At 53.2% G+C, this 15025-nt stretch overlaps 1 protein-coding gene across 1 annotated transcript in view; it reads left to right on the forward strand.

The window, feature by feature from the left end:
- The window catches only part of GALNT2 (polypeptide N-acetylgalactosaminyltransferase 2), a 178656-nt gene that overhangs the window by 146728 nt on the left and 16903 nt on the right, over positions 1–15025 (forward strand). The window contains exons 7-11 of the mRNA XM_060107649.1: positions 1224–1345; positions 3344–3431; positions 7204–7291; positions 8344–8447; positions 12785–12911. Of these exons, the coding sequence (XP_059963632.1) occupies positions 1224–1345; positions 3344–3431; positions 7204–7291; positions 8344–8447; positions 12785–12911 (529 nt within the window). The remainder of the gene's footprint in view (positions 1–1223; positions 1346–3343; positions 3432–7203; positions 7292–8343; positions 8448–12784; positions 12912–15025) is intronic.

Raw genomic sequence — 15025 nt, forward strand, 5'->3', positions numbered from 1 at the left:
CGGGGGCAAATACCATGTTTACAGGGATTTCGCTCTGTGTGATTTTCTTCTTTTAAGGGTTGACTGCCCTCTAGTTTCTGCCTGCCCTTGGCTACTCTAGCCCTTTCCTATAGTTGCATTTTTTACTTTGCTCAGTTTATACTTGTTCTCTGAGGGAGGGTTTTCCTATTACAAGCTGCTCCATAATACCAGAACTAGAAATCGTTGCCCTTTTTCCTACTCTAGCATGCAGCTCTTTAAGAATCATGGAAAACCCTTTCTGACCACTGTGCTGCATAAAGAACTCACAGCCCTGTCCTTACCGGTTGTGAATAATCTCACATCTCCATGGATAGATAAAAGGCCATCGTACATAGCGGAAGCCACTTATGACCACACCATCTAGGGATGAATATTACTATGTGTGATAATAAAAAATGATATTACTAACAGATCACAGCTATATAAATTGTGTAATTTGACCAACAGTGTAACTAATTTTGTGTAAAAGCCAAACAACTGGGCTTTATCATCATTTATGTAAATTTGGCTTGTGACGAGGCTTAGAACACACAGATATTCACAACACTGTTATCATTAAATTATCACTATTAAATTTTGCCCCATTAGCACTTGAAGTGTCTGGGTGACACGTGCCTTAGCCCAGTTAATTAGAAAACTCTGGTGCTGTGTCAGAGGACAGTAGTTTTAGAAGTTCCACATTTCAATTGCTTGATAAAGGAGACTTCAGTTATGGAAAAGCCTTCCTCCTAAGGCAGTAGTTCCAAGTTGTTTTCTCAGTCATCCAATTTACTTTAAAAAAAAAAGGTCCCAGGGCTTCCCTGGTGGCGCAGTGGTTGAGAGTCCGCCTGCCGATGCAGGGGACGCGGGTTCGTGCCCTGGTCCGGGAAGATCTCACATGCCGCGGAGTGGCTGGGCCCGTGAGCCATGGCCGCTGAGCCTGCGCGTCCGGAGCCTGTGCTCCACAACGGGAGAGGCCACAACAGTGAGAGGGCCGCGTAATGCAAAAAAAAAAAAAAAAAAAAAAGGTCCTGGCAGAACTGTTACCTGGGTAACTGCAAAGCGGTATTGATTCCTCCACGCATGTTGGCGATAAACTCTGTGCCCAGCAAGAGGGCTGTGTGAGGAGGTGTCAGTGCAGGTGCTGGGGGTACAGTTCTTGTTTCTTTTTCTCGCGTTCCCTGGGCATTCCCCACTGACGTGTTTTTGAACTCACTCCACAGGCCTGATGCGCTCGCGGGTGCGGGGGGCCGACGCGGCCCAGGCCAAGGTCCTGACGTTCCTGGACAGCCACTGCGAGTGCAACGAGCACTGGCTGGAGCCCCTCCTGGAGAGGGTGGCCGAGGTGAGGATGCGGCCCAGGGGAGGGCCCTCCGCGACATTGTCCTACGAGGATTTTATCCACCGCAGGAATCTATCAATAGGGGAAATTCATTTGTCAGGGAGGAGGCCAGGGTCAGCAGAGGCTAAGACAACCCTTCCCCTAGGGGGGTCTTCCTTCCCTGCCTGAAGCTTTGCACTGACTCTCTGAGCTCAGAGGGGGCAGAGAGCTGAGGACAGAGGCCACAGGGTCCCCAGCCCGGCCGTGCTGCCCTGAGACCCAGGCTGTGGCTCGTGGGGAGGGGCAGTCCCAACCACACAGGGAGGCATGAGGCTGTCAGTTGACCCGAGACTGCACCTTCGCCTTCTAGAAACATCATCACTCGTATTACCTTTGGCCTCTTGTGATATCTCTCTTGCCTTCTGCTTGTTTTATCGAATTTCTTTCCTCCCTACTAAGAAAGCACTTCCCTGAGACAGTAAAGTAGATGTGATGAAAGTACTAGAGAAATAGTAAAGTCATTCTTTTTGCACCATAGCAGGGATCGCGGTTGGACAGTGAGTCCTGAGACATGAATAAGACAAACTACTAGTGCTGTGACCCTCATGTTCACTGCCGTTTACTGAGCGCTAACACGTCACCTTAATCCAGGGTTTCACCCCCATTTGACAGTTGAGGGAACTGGGGTTCAGTGAACTTTAATCACTTAACCAAAACTCATACAGGGGGCAGAGCCCAGGCTGCAAAGCGGGTTTCGCTGAGTCCCTCCCTGAGTCCCCTCACACACACACGCATGCCCATCCTGGGGGCCCCGTCCCCGGCTGCTCACTCCACCAGGCTGTGTGTTCCAGGGACGCAGAGGCAAAATGAAAGCTGCACAAGATATCCAGGCACGTGGAGGCTGCGTGCTTCGTGGTCAGACTGTCAGGGTTATTTAAACAGCCCCCCACCTCCTAAAGAAAGAATGGGAAGAGTTGAGAATGGTCATTCTCCCTCATTCTAGTCCTATCAAAATTAATCAAAATAAAGGGAGTGGACTTAGACGTGGAGCAGTTTACGACCTGTGGCGCCATCCCCGGGCTGAGCCAGGCATGGAGGACGTCACCCTCTGCGCTTGGGGCTCCACACTGTAAACCTGCTCGTGGTGGTGGTGGAACTTCCCTCTGTTCTCTGAGCGTAGTCCTCTGATGTGTTATGTTCTTAGCTCTGCTTGCCCTGTTACTAATTTGTTTTTCGAAGGCTTTCTCTGGCTGATTCAGGTTCTTCCCATGGCTCAGGGAAGCGTCAGAGGGCAGGAGAGTTCAAAGGTCTTGTGTTCACAAACTAACCAGAGCAGTGACAGTGTGGCATAAAGAAAGGCCTCAGCCTAAGGGAATATTTTGTGTTTGGTGGAATCACGGGTAAGACAGACTCGGGCTCCAGGTTCTCTAGTCAGTTCGGTCACCGTCTGCTGAGATGAGGTTGGAGCCTCTACGCCACACTCGGCTCCCAGGCCCGTGGTCACATCTGTGTGGGCATCTCAGCCGTGAGTCCTTTCCTGAGGTTTCCTGCAGCTCGCAGATTACTGATGTTTAAGTACAGCCGAGCTTAGATCCTGTTAGAATGAAAGTTACTCCATGGTTGAGGTTTGACATTTGGGAAAACACTAAATAATACACTATAGCCTCACGCTGGCTCCCTCTGAGAACTCCTTCTTTGGAATTAATAAACATTGACATTTGCTCCTAGCTGTTAGGGGGAAAAAAAAAAAAACTCAGGAACGGTCCCGGGAGAGGCTTGCCCTCAGCCAGTGAACACCCGCAGGGCGGCCCTGTGCACTCGGGCGCCTCCGGGGGGGCAGCGTCCTCTGTGCCCCTGACACCCAGTGCAGCTCAGGGCTGCAGGTGCCCAGCCGGGCACCCCAGGGTATGGGGTGGCTGGGGACCGGCGCGGCAGTCTCCCCGTGAGCGGTGACACTCAGGCCTCCGCCTGTGCGGGTCCCGGCTGCCTCTGACACCTGCTGTTGCCTTTGCTGCCTTGCAGGACAGGACCCGCGTCGTGTCCCCCATCATCGACGTCATCAACATGGACAACTTTCAGTACGTGGGCGCATCTGCGGACTTAAAAGGCGGTAGGTGCTGCGCGGTGCCCAGCCTGTCCGTGCGGGTTCCAGGGACAGCGATGGCGCCTGCACGCGGCTGAGCCGGGCTGCGACCAAGAGCGCCCCTGTGTTCAGCTGGCGGGGCTCACCGGGGGACAGAAACGGCCTTGCCTCCCCTAGACAGTAGGCGTGGTTCCCGTCCCTGGCACCGGCTTGGCGTACAGAGCCGGCCCCGTGGGAGCCGGTGTGGAGACGCCAGGCCGATGGGGGTCTGCCCTGCCCACCCTCCCCCTCACCGCAGCGTCCATCGCCTGCTGGAAACCCATCTGCCCCGCTCACCCATGACTCCTGGGCCCCGCGGCCTGGCCGTCAGCCTCTCCTGCCCGCGGGCCACCCACGTCCCGCCGTGTTGGAACTTTCTGGGGAAACTTTACCTGAATGACCTGCCGGTTTCCTGGGGGTCCTCGCGGCTCAAGTGTGACCCCTCAAACCCTCCTGCCACAGGGTCCCACAGTGAGTTGTCTGATACTCTCTTTACCTTCTTAAAAATTCATAGTGAAGGCCCCAAAGGGCTTTGTTCACGTACCGATCAGGCCGTACCGATTAGTGTTTGCTGTGTTAGAAGGTAAGGCTGAGAAACGGTGAGAACACCAGGTGATATAGCCACACGGGCACTGCCTGTCCTGCAGCTTCCGGAACACTCCTTCCTGCACTTTGGAAAAATTAGATTGAAAGGGGCCTGTAGGGCCTTAGCATAAATCTGAAGGCAGTTTTGACGTCACACACCCCCTGAAAGGGCCTGAGGACCCCAGGGGCTCCTGAACCCCACCTGGGGAAACCCTGTTCTCGTGAGGAGCTTCACGAAGCTGATGGGTGTACGGGAGTCACACTAGCCCCGCCTGAGGAGCAGGATCCTATTGTTGTCCCTGGGTCCCCAGGACTGTGTGTACATGGGGGTGACCTGTGTGCCCGGGACTGTGTGTACATGGGGGTGACCTGTCCCCGAGACTGTGTGTACATGGGGGTGACCTGTGTCCCCAGGACTGTGTGTACATGGGGTGACCTGTAGCCCCAGGCTCCCCTGTGTCCCTGGACTGTGTGTATATGAGGGGTGACCTGTGTCCCGGGGACTGTGTGTATATGGGGGTGACCTGTGTCCCGGGGACTGTGTGTACATGGGGGTGACCTGTGTCCTGGGGACTGTGTGTACATGGGGGTGACCTGTAGCCCCAGACTCCCCTGTGTCCCAAGGACTGTGTGTATATGAGGGGTGACCTGTGTCCCAGGGAATGTGTGTATGTGGGGGTGACCTGTTTCCCGGGGACTGTGTGTACATGGGGGTGACCTGTAGCCCCAGGTTCCCCTGTGTCCCAGGGACTGTGTGTGTATGGGGGTGACCTGTGGCACCAGGGTCCCCTGTGACCCCAGGACTGTGTGTATGTGGGGGTGACCTGTGGCCCCAGGGCTCCCACACAGCCCAGTAAATGCTTCATGCTCTGAATCTCAGCTGGCCGGCAGCCTTGCCTCTCAGACCTCGGCTGAGAGCCAAGAATTCAGCATAGCCTGCTGTAGAGAGGTATAAAAGAGATGTCAGAGCCTTTGCCTTCCGTGTGTAATTTATTCACTACTGATTTTTCACACCTGAGATGAGTGAACTCTTCTTCCAGCATCCTAGCACTGCTGTTTCTTTCTGTAAAATGAGGGGCTTCTTTTCCCATCTCCAACATTTTGAGCTGATTAGGAGATGGACTGTTCCAGACAGACACACAGACTGAGGGTCAACTGACATCCAAAAAAGAAGACAGTAGAACCGTGGCCTTGGATGGAACCTCAGAAAGCAGAACGCTGGGACCGGCCAGGGAGGCCTGGGCTCTGGTGCCTCTTCCAGGCTGTGTCGCCACGGGAGCTGTTTTCCCTCTGCCCCTCGGCGTCCCTGTCTGAGAAACAGGTTGATAATCGTGCAGCCGCACAGGGCGGCCGGAAGAGGGCAGGGCTGTGACCAGGCAGCTCCCCAGAGGCCTCTGACCGGGCCGTTATGCTGGGAGGACGCACTTAGGTTGGGAAACAAGAGTCAGAAGAGTCTTAGAAGATGGTGAGCACGCTGGGGCTGTAAAGAATTCGGAGCCTCAGCTGTCAAGAAACCGTCAGTGTCCACAGTGTGTCCCCCCCGAGGATCTGCTGGAGCTGAGATGTGACAGTTCTCCTTCTCCCGTGGCAGCCGCGTACGGCGGAGCCCGTGCGGGACAGTGAGACGCCCTGCGTGGGAGCGGCCTCCCGCTGCCCCGGCGCCAGGCCAGATTCACTCTAAGAGCATTTTACCAAACCCCTTTTAGGAAAAAAGAAAAATCAAGGATGATGTTTTTAGCAGATTTTTAAAAATCTAATATACCTTTGGCTCTTCGGACCAAATTGATAAACTAAATAATAATGAACATTCCCCCCAAAATGCAGGTAATGTTACATCAGCTGGCCAGTCGAGGCCTTTGTGTTCTGTCAACAGTGCAGCCTGGACGTCTGTGTTTCCCTGGCTGGCGGTGCTTGTGTGCGCGGCAGGCTGTGTCTGGGGAGAGCCGGGCTCCTCAGACAATCGGTCTGTGTCTGTTTCCTCTCCGTGCGTTACTGGTGCCTGGCCCTCCAGCCCCTCGCCCCCATTTGCCAGCCCGCTGCGCTCTACAGGGACAGCTGGGGCACCTTTCTGTCCTCTGATTGAGCCATGATGTGTGCCACGCTGGCCTAGGAGCCCCCGAGCCCCTGTGCCATCCTACCCTGTTCAGGCTGCAGGCACCGGGGCTGTCAGGGCAGATAAATGCTGGATTCAGAGCACACAGACGGAAAGTCTGAACTTAGGCATTGCACCAGCCCTGCGGACAGAAAGCCTGATGGCAGAGGGCTGAGGGATGGATGGCCCTGGAGCAGTGAGGCTTGGCTGTCAGACCCTGGGCAACGCGGCCCATGCTGTGGAGAGCGTCCGCAGGTGGGGTGTGCCGGGTACCTTCTGAGTAAGGACAAGACCTGATAGCTGTGGACCAGGGGCCTGCGGAAGCCAGAAACCATGTCCAGGGGCCAGGCCCAGGCTCTGCCACCCGGCACGGCCTGTGGATTCTAGAAGTGACCTGGGGCAGGTGCCATGTTATCAGAAATGAAGCTCGCTTGCCCCTTCGTTTCCACCTACTCTTGACCCTCCCTGCCTCCAGGGGGCACCTGGCAGATTTTTTCTTAAATCCATCCCTCTTCTTTCTCGCCTCTTTACAGCCCTTGGATATGCCCTCACAGACTCCAGTTCTCTTATTTCACATTTATTCTTATGCATTTTGGTTTTAGAAAAGTCTGACCCACATCTTCTGTTTTGGGTAAGCTTCTTGGGGAAAGAAGATTTCAGTGTGCGTCCTCCCCGCTGAGCTCCCTGCCCCCCCCCCCAGTCACTCTCTTCCCTCTGCATCGTTTTTGTTTGTTTGTTTTTCCTTTGTTTGGGTTACAGTGAGTCCATTCCAAATACCAATTTTTTTTTTTTTTTTGCGCTACGCTGGCCTCTCACTGCTGTGGCCTCTCCCGTTGCGGAGCACAGGCTTCGGACGTGCAGGCTCAGCGGCCATGACTCACGGGCCCAGCTGCTCCGCGGCACGTGGGATCTTCCCGGACCGGGGCACGAACCCGTGTCCCCTGCATCAGCAGGCAGACTCTCAACCACTGCGCCACCAGGGAAGCCCCCACATATTTTTAAGCTGTGAGGAACAGTGGGGCAGGGAGCAGACAGCCTGTTCTCACAGCGTCCTGTGTTTCCTCTCTCTTCTGTGACCAGCAGGCTTTGACTGGAACTTGGTGTTCAAATGGGATTACATGACGCCTGAGCAGAGACGGTCGCGGCAGGGGAACCCGGTCGCCCCCATAAAGTAAGTGCCAGGCAGGCGTCCTTCGGGTGCCCTTCTCTGGGGTGGAAGATGGGACAGCAGGCCCCATGTTCCCTAGGGACCTAGTCGAGCGCTCACCTTCCAGCCACACCCCCACTTCCCCTCCTGTTAGCTCAGGGGAGAGTCTCTGCCTCCAGATTACAGGGTAAAGTATTTTGAGATTTTTTTTTTCTATGTACGTGTATCAAATCTGCCAGTTCCACGTCCGCGTTTTCCCGCACAGGGTGGGGTCTCGGGCTGCCCTCGGGGACTGGGGAGGCGGTGGGCAGCGAGTGGGAGCCTCCTGTCTGCCCCCGGTGGGCTCCGCTTCCTCGGTGGGCTCCACCCTCCTGTCCCCCGGAGGAAGCACTGGTATCACTACCAGCTGGCCTTGAGCCGCGCCCGGGTTGGGTGAGGACGCCTCCCCAGGGACCCGTGGTTACGGGGAACCCTGCGGATGCCAGTGCCGTCTGCACTGTGGTGATTGTCCCCCGTCGGCAGTGAGCTCCAGATGTGTGGCCCAGGGCCCTGACTTCTCACGGTGACTCCACAGGCACAGGGCTGGGGTCCTGTCGCTGGCCTGTCCCCAGGCTGATGGGGACGTGAGAAGATGACGGTCCCGTCCAACAGAGGAGGAAGCTGCCCCGGGATGAGGATGAGGACGCGGGTAGCTGCCATCATCAAGCTTTCCCTACATGCGCTGGGCGCTTTAGCGTCTTACTGTTTGTAATCCTCCAAGGAGACCGCGGCACAGAAAAGCCGAGCACGGGCCTAGGGCGCTGTCAGCGAGTGTCCCAGCCCCAGCGGCTGCTCTCTCTAGGAAGGCTCCGCGCAGCCCCTCGCTCTTGGGAGCATCTGAGCAGGGCGAGTAGGGGGCGCTTGAAGACAGCAGGGGTTAAGCAGAGGGGCACCCAGAGCTCTGAGCCAAAGACCATGGCTGTGCTATTGTTTTTAAGGTCGGCCTGTAGGCTTGACCTTGGCATTAGAATGCTGGCCATCTAACCTTGACCTTCGACCTCTCCCTCTCTTCCCTTCTACCCTCTCTGCCTCTTTAGAACCCCTATGATTGCTGGAGGGTTGTTCGTGATGGATAAGTTCTATTTTGAAGAACTGGGGAAATACGACATGATGATGGATGTGTGGGGAGGAGAAAACCTGGGTACGTATGAGCCTTGTGTCTTCGGACACCAAAGCGTTTCCAATTCTGCTGAAACCGTGGTCTTTTCCTGCCCACCAAGAGGGGTAGAAATAAAGTGGAAGCTTTGGAAAGACTGTTAAGCAAGAGTTTGTGGTACGCAGGGTGCCACTTGGAAAAGGTTTGTAAAGACATTAAAGTGACCGTTTACTGAACATAATTAGTCCCCCATAAGGTATAAATAGCACCCTTTTTATTCTTAAAAGTGTCTTGGGTTGGGCATTATGCTAGATACATATTAAGTCTTTGAAGGAAAATGCACACTTTTTGATGTCATCTGAGTCCAAGGTCTGGAAAGCAAGCTGACAAAAATAGGGGGAGTATTTCAGGTTCTAAGATTCATTTTTAGCCACATAGGGTGGAAAGTGAGCCCTGGCGAAGCCTGTCGGACTGGCTGAATTGTAGTCACGGGAATCAGATGGGGTGGAGAGGCCGTGGCACCTCGTCCCTTCTTGACTACTTTGTGAATGGTTCTAATTTGTTTTCGTGTTGTTTTGTTTCGTTTTGTTTTTTGTAATCATGCATACACATCATTTTACCTATGTTTAGGGACATTGAAATTTTATAGACTTTGGTCTTTATTGGTAGCTGCATTGTATTTACTCCATAAAGATAAAAAGACTCTTAATTTGTTTGTTTGTTTAGGGGTTTTTGTTTGTTTCACTTGAAGCTTTTGAGCTGTCTCCTTGGCTATTGGATGCTGATGAATGACATTCTGCCCTGGGTAGACGGTACCCTGGGAGGAGGGGAGGGGGGCGAGGAAAGGAGGTAAAAAGGATGCCACTGTCACTTTTAGTAGTTTTTACTTGTAACAGAGACATTTTTTTTTAAGTTTAAGAGACTAGACAAGCCCATTATTTTTCTCTCATTTTATGATATTAATGTTAGTGATAGCATCTCATCTGTGGAGAGAGCTTGTTGCCTTGGTTGATTCTGAAAGCTTCTTTAGACTCAGTAACTACACCAGGATGAAGGATCAGAGTCAGATGCCTTTTGGTTTTTTTAACAGTACACTGACAGTTAGGCAGGGCTTGATTGAAGGCTGTGGAGCACGTAAGGCTTCAGAAGGATTGTTAACCTTCTGACGGGAATTCTGAGTCACCCTCGCCCTGCAGACATCCCTGGGGAAGCCCAGCCAGCCAGGACCACCACTGGGAGGACCAAAACGCGGTGGGGTTTGCAACAGTGTGTGCCATTAGGCTTACGTGGTTGGAGGGCAGGTGGCCTTTTGTGTCAGGCTGTAGAGAGAGTGTTGATTTACATATCAAAGGAGACCTTGCACCGAGAGACCAGCGGGAGGGGAAATAATCTTTTCTGTTACCTAGTTTATTGTTGGTTTGGTTTGTATGTTTATGTAGCTGTGCCGTGTGCGAGGTTCCCTGGAAGGGCTCAAGGGGCTCAGGTAGGGTGACACACGGTGGGCGGGGAGGAGGGGCTGGGGCCACCCGGCCTGAGCATCCTGGCACCTCCTCCTGTGACAGGCTCTGACACGGCCGCTCTGGAGGGTCTTCTCTCATCAGGGTTAAACAGGCACAAGGGTTTCAGCAGAAAGAGTCTGTGATGTGAGTCTTCTTGGTACTGCTCAGACTTGATTTTCTGGGTGCTGCCTGCACACCCCCAGCAGTTGTCCAGCCTGAGGGCTTGTGTGGGCCCGAGTTAGGAGAGGCAGGGGACAGGGATGCCCAAGTCAAATCCAAACACCCCCTCCAGGTGTGCCCCACCAAATCCACTAGTGCTCCCAGACTTCCTGACCAACAGTGTAAGTCTAATTGAAGCAATTAAAAAGGACAAAGAGCCCTGGTGGTCCAGCGGTTAGGACTCGGCGCTTTCACTGCCTTGGCCCCAGGTTCAATCCCTGGTCGGGGAACTAAGATCCCGCAAGGTGCGCAGCGTGGCCAGAAAAGAAAATAAATAAATAAAAATTTTAAAAGGACGAAGAACCCGATCCCTGGCGCTTGTGAACTGCAGGGGTTAGGCTACTTGGGAACATTATTTGTCCTTTTCAGCACGTCCCTGCAGCGTTAGGAAGAATGCTGACTGCCCCCATTGCATCATCTCATTTCATGCTTTCTGGAAGGACTGAGGTCTCAGAGCTGGTTGTTAGCAGAGCCAAATGCAAACACAAACGGCCTAATTAAAAAGCCACCAAGCTGGGGACTTCCCTGGTGGTCCAGTGGGTAAGACTCCCCACTCCCAATGCAGGGGGCCCAGGTTTGATCCCTGGTCAGGGAACTAGATCCCGCATGCATGCCACAACTGAGAAGCCTGCATGCTGCAACTAAGAAGTCTGCATGCTGCAACTGAAGATCCCACATGCTGCAACTAAGACCCAGTGCAGCCAAAATAAATAAATAATAAAATAAATAAATAAATATTTAAAAAATAATACATTAAAAAAAAAAAAAAGAAATCAGTTGAATATAACTGTAGTTGTCCTTGGCCTTAAAACTCTCCCACCAAGTCTCTGAATGGCTCCCTACTGGTTTAATAGGCTCCCCATACAGAAGCCAGGGGGCCTTCATGGGCCCCGATTTTGAATTTTCCAGGTAGGCAACTGTATCTTTGAATTTTATTTCCTTAGATACAGAGAGCCTCCTAGTCAAGTTCTGTTTGACACTCTGCTCAGCCTTGGTGGTTATGACCACGTGTTTTCAATACGACAAGGGAAATGGCCATTAAAGTCCCAGAACTGCTGCGTATCTTACTCATTCCTATTGGGGAGGTGTTTCTGGCTTTGGCTCACCAGATCCAAGTAGAAGTTCATGCTGTTTGGCGCCTGAGTGGGTGTCACGGGGCTTCTGCCGCAGCCCGGCACCTGCTACCACATGAGGCCTTGTGGTCCACACGAATCGCGCCTGATTCTGCTCCGTCTGCACTGTCTGCCGTGACTGCTGACTCTGCCGTTCTGTCTCACTCCCCAGCATGTTGTCAGGAAGGCAGGGTGATGTAGAGGAAAGGCACTTCCATACCAACCTCGTGAAGTCTTTCCAAAAAAAAAAGACATCTAACCCTCCAGAATATTCTATCTTGATTTTCTTATTTAACCTGTTTCTCGCCTTCAGTCGGGCCTCTGGCTCAGGCTGCAGCCTCGGAATGGCTGGCAATCAGGACAGGAGCCTGACTGGGTGCCTGCCTGTCCAGGCTTCTCCCAAGCGTGGATGCTCTGGGCCGCACGTGTACGCATGTTGTCGTGACCAGCGCCTGCTCTGCGCGTGTCCTGACTCAGCGGGTAGAATTTATGTTGACGCAGGTGAAGAGCAGCCTTTGCCAGCCTGCTGGTTACCGGCTGCTGAGAGCCGGGCTGGCTGTGAGGCCTGGCAGTTCCTCGAGTACCCTTGGTCACTGGACTTGGCCGGCTGGCTGGACGCCTGCTGGTGTGCAGGGATGACATAAGTTTTGCAATTTAAGGGAAGAGGTTGTTTTTGTCCTGGATGGAGAAAGCCCAGGTGCGTGCTGGTGCTCGGGGCCCTTAAAATAAGTTTTAGAGGAAGATGGCGTATATGATTGCCTGTTACATCTGCCTTAGGGCTGATTGTGGGATTTCATGCCTTTTGATGCGTGGTTTGTCCGTTGCCTTTTCTAACTCAGTGCTGATCCCCAGAAGGCACGTGTAATGCTCCATGATCAGAGAGGAGTTCCGGGCCATGTCTCATGCACGGTGTTTGTGACGTTACAGGGACAGTAGACCAGGGAATCACTCTTGTCTCAGAGCTTCTAGTCTGAATTTGAAAAATGTTTCTGTAGGCTCACTCCTACTTCTTTTTAAATTTCAGATAGAATTCTTTCATGAAAACATGGGATTTGGTGACACAGGTAGAGCTGGCATCTGTAATTCTGATCAGTGCTAAAATCTAAGGGAGTACATGTCCCAGTGTGGGTAGTTTGTTTGGCATGAATTATTTCTTTTTGTCTCCACTACTTTACATTGTCTGTAAAACGACACTGTGCTGTGCAGACACCCTCTTAGTGAACTGAAATAGGACCTTTCATTCAATCTTTTTTTTCCCTCCACCTTTATCGAGGTTTCAGTGACAACTTAAAATCGTACATACTTCCGGTATACAGCTGGATGGTTTGACGTGCCTAGGCACGCCCTGTCCCATACCCCTCACACATACTTTCTTGATTGTGCCCTGGAGCCTAGAGATGTGGTGTCAGAGGTCCCCACGTGGGACATTCAGGACCCTCTGGAAAGGGGGTGCTCCCTCATCATCACCTGAGGCCACGGGGGTAGGGCGGGCATCCACACCCCATGGGGGTGGCCCGGGCTTTCGGTCACCCCGTGTCATTCACCACCTCAGAGATCTCGTTCCGCGTGTGGCAGTGTGGCGGCAGCCTGGAGATCATCCCCTGCAGCCGCGTGGGACACGTGTTCCGGAAGCAGCACCCCTACACCTTCCCCGGCGGCAGTGGCACCGTCTTTGCCCGGTAAGTGACTGAGAGGCCGAGGAGGGCCCAGAGCACCGCTGACCACCCCACACACAGGGCTGACCGTGGGCTGTGTGGAAACGTGTCCTCCAAGGGGCCCGCCGCTCGGCAGTGACGAGGGCAACTGTGGAGACTGAGGACAGCGGCATCCTGCTAGTGACAGATGCTGGTCTCAGCAGGTTCCATGGGGCACGAGGTCACATGCAGGACAGCCTCAGAGGGACACAGCTGTCCTGATGGAGAGCAAACTGGGGTGGCTGGGGGTGAGGGTGGGGCGCAGGCCAGGGTCGGGCCAGTGGGACTGGTCACCGAACCGTGTGCCCAAAACATGTAATGGGGAGATAGGAGAGAGGAGTGCTTGGACTTTTTAAATCACATTACCCTTCAAGGTGCAGTATATGAACAGCGCTAAAGGCAGCCACACAAATTCAAGCCCAAGACTCACTGGGCTATAGAGGCAGATAATACACAATAGATAATAGGTAGATTTTTACAAACACGAAGACACCAAATGAAGAATTTTCTGAAGAAGAAGACAGCAAATTACCAGTGTGGGGGATGACGTTTTTTCCTCAGGAATTCTTTCAGATGCGAAAGACAGAACCATGCACAGGCCAGCCAGCCTGGCCCAGGGAGACAGGGGCGCTCAGCTGAAAAGATGGCTTCAGACTCCGAGAGATGCTGCGAGCTAGGCAGAATGTGGTCACGCAGCCGACATGCTGGGGCAGGAGGACAGGCCAGCAGGGTGGGCGGGCGCTTGTCCCAGAGCCACAGGAGCCCGTGGGGAGCAGGTCCTCAGTGCTGAGATGAGCCTGCAGAACAGAAGCCTGCCCAGTATGGCTGGAGCCCAGAGAACGAAGGCACGGTAGGCACCGAAGGAGACTAGACCAGCCAGGTGTGCACCCTGCGCTTTGAGGGAAACTGGGTGTCTTTCGATGCAGGAGGAGGGGCAGCTCCTGTGGGTTTTACGCAGATGCTCGACTTCTCTGTTTTGAACTTTAAGGGGGTCCTTCTGGCCCCTGGGCGGAGGGCCGCGAGGATGATGCCAGGAGGAAACGATGGTGCGAGTGACGTGTCCCCCCTCCACTGCAGGGCCGGGCTGAGCCGGGTGGCCAGGGCCAGGTGCCAGCTGCGACCCCAGGCAGGCGTGTTTACCAATGGACGGGAGGGGGCCGGGGGGGACTCAAGGGTGACCCCCAGGCTGCCGGTCACACACTTTGCTAACGGGATGCCCCTATGGACACAGGGAAACCTCAGAGCAGGGTGGGCGTGCATGGGGGGAGGATGGCCAGCTTATCTTTCATGTGGCATTTGAAAACTTCTATTAAGTACAGATTATAAGTATACCTGTCTTGTACAGAAGCTGGATTCTTAGCGTAGCGTATCAACTTTCTAGGGAACCTTAATAGAAGCCAAATATCAAATGATGCTTCTGACCAAATTACCTTCTCCCCAAAAGTGTATCCTTTCCCGAATGTTGTCTAAACATCATTTCTGCTCTGTTAGAAACAAAAATATGCTCTTATAGGAAGAACTCTACAAAATCAAACAAGCAGTGATAATGTACGTTTTCCCCTGGGGCAGCATGAGATACTTCCCAGAAACCTCTCGTAGAAACATATCAAATACTTGGAATCAAAGCACTGAGATCTACCAGCAAAGCGTGGGATTTCAGAAAACAGTCCGTTAAAATGCACAAAACATTGCTTTATGCACTTTTTTTTTAAAGGAAAAAAAGAGGCACTCGTTTTTAGAAAGAAAACTTTTCCTTTGTATTTTACAGCCCGGGAGTCCCATACACTGGAGATGTGGGGAGGAAAGGGACCCAGGCTTCAGAACTAGGGGGCAGTGTGAGTCTGTTAGGCCTTCAGCAAGGCCGTTGCGGCCCCTGCGCCCTCTCTCTCTCTCTCTCTCCCTCCCTCCCTTCCTTCCTTCCTCCCTCCCTCCCTCCCTCTCCCTCTCTCTCTCTCTCAGTTGACTCACCTAAAAGATAAAGAGGTGGAATGTGTTATTTCCGAGGTCCCTTTCCAGTTCTCTTTAATTTCCTCTAATATGTGGCATTCAATGTATAATATAAGTATTTCGCCACTAAAAATTGGGACATAGCAGCAATA

The sequence above is a fragment of the Mesoplodon densirostris genome, chromosome 1 (genome assembly GCF_025265405.1).
Source record: "Mesoplodon densirostris isolate mMesDen1 chromosome 1, mMesDen1 primary haplotype, whole genome shotgun sequence".
NCBI lineage: Eukaryota > Metazoa > Chordata > Mammalia > Artiodactyla > Ziphiidae > Mesoplodon > Mesoplodon densirostris.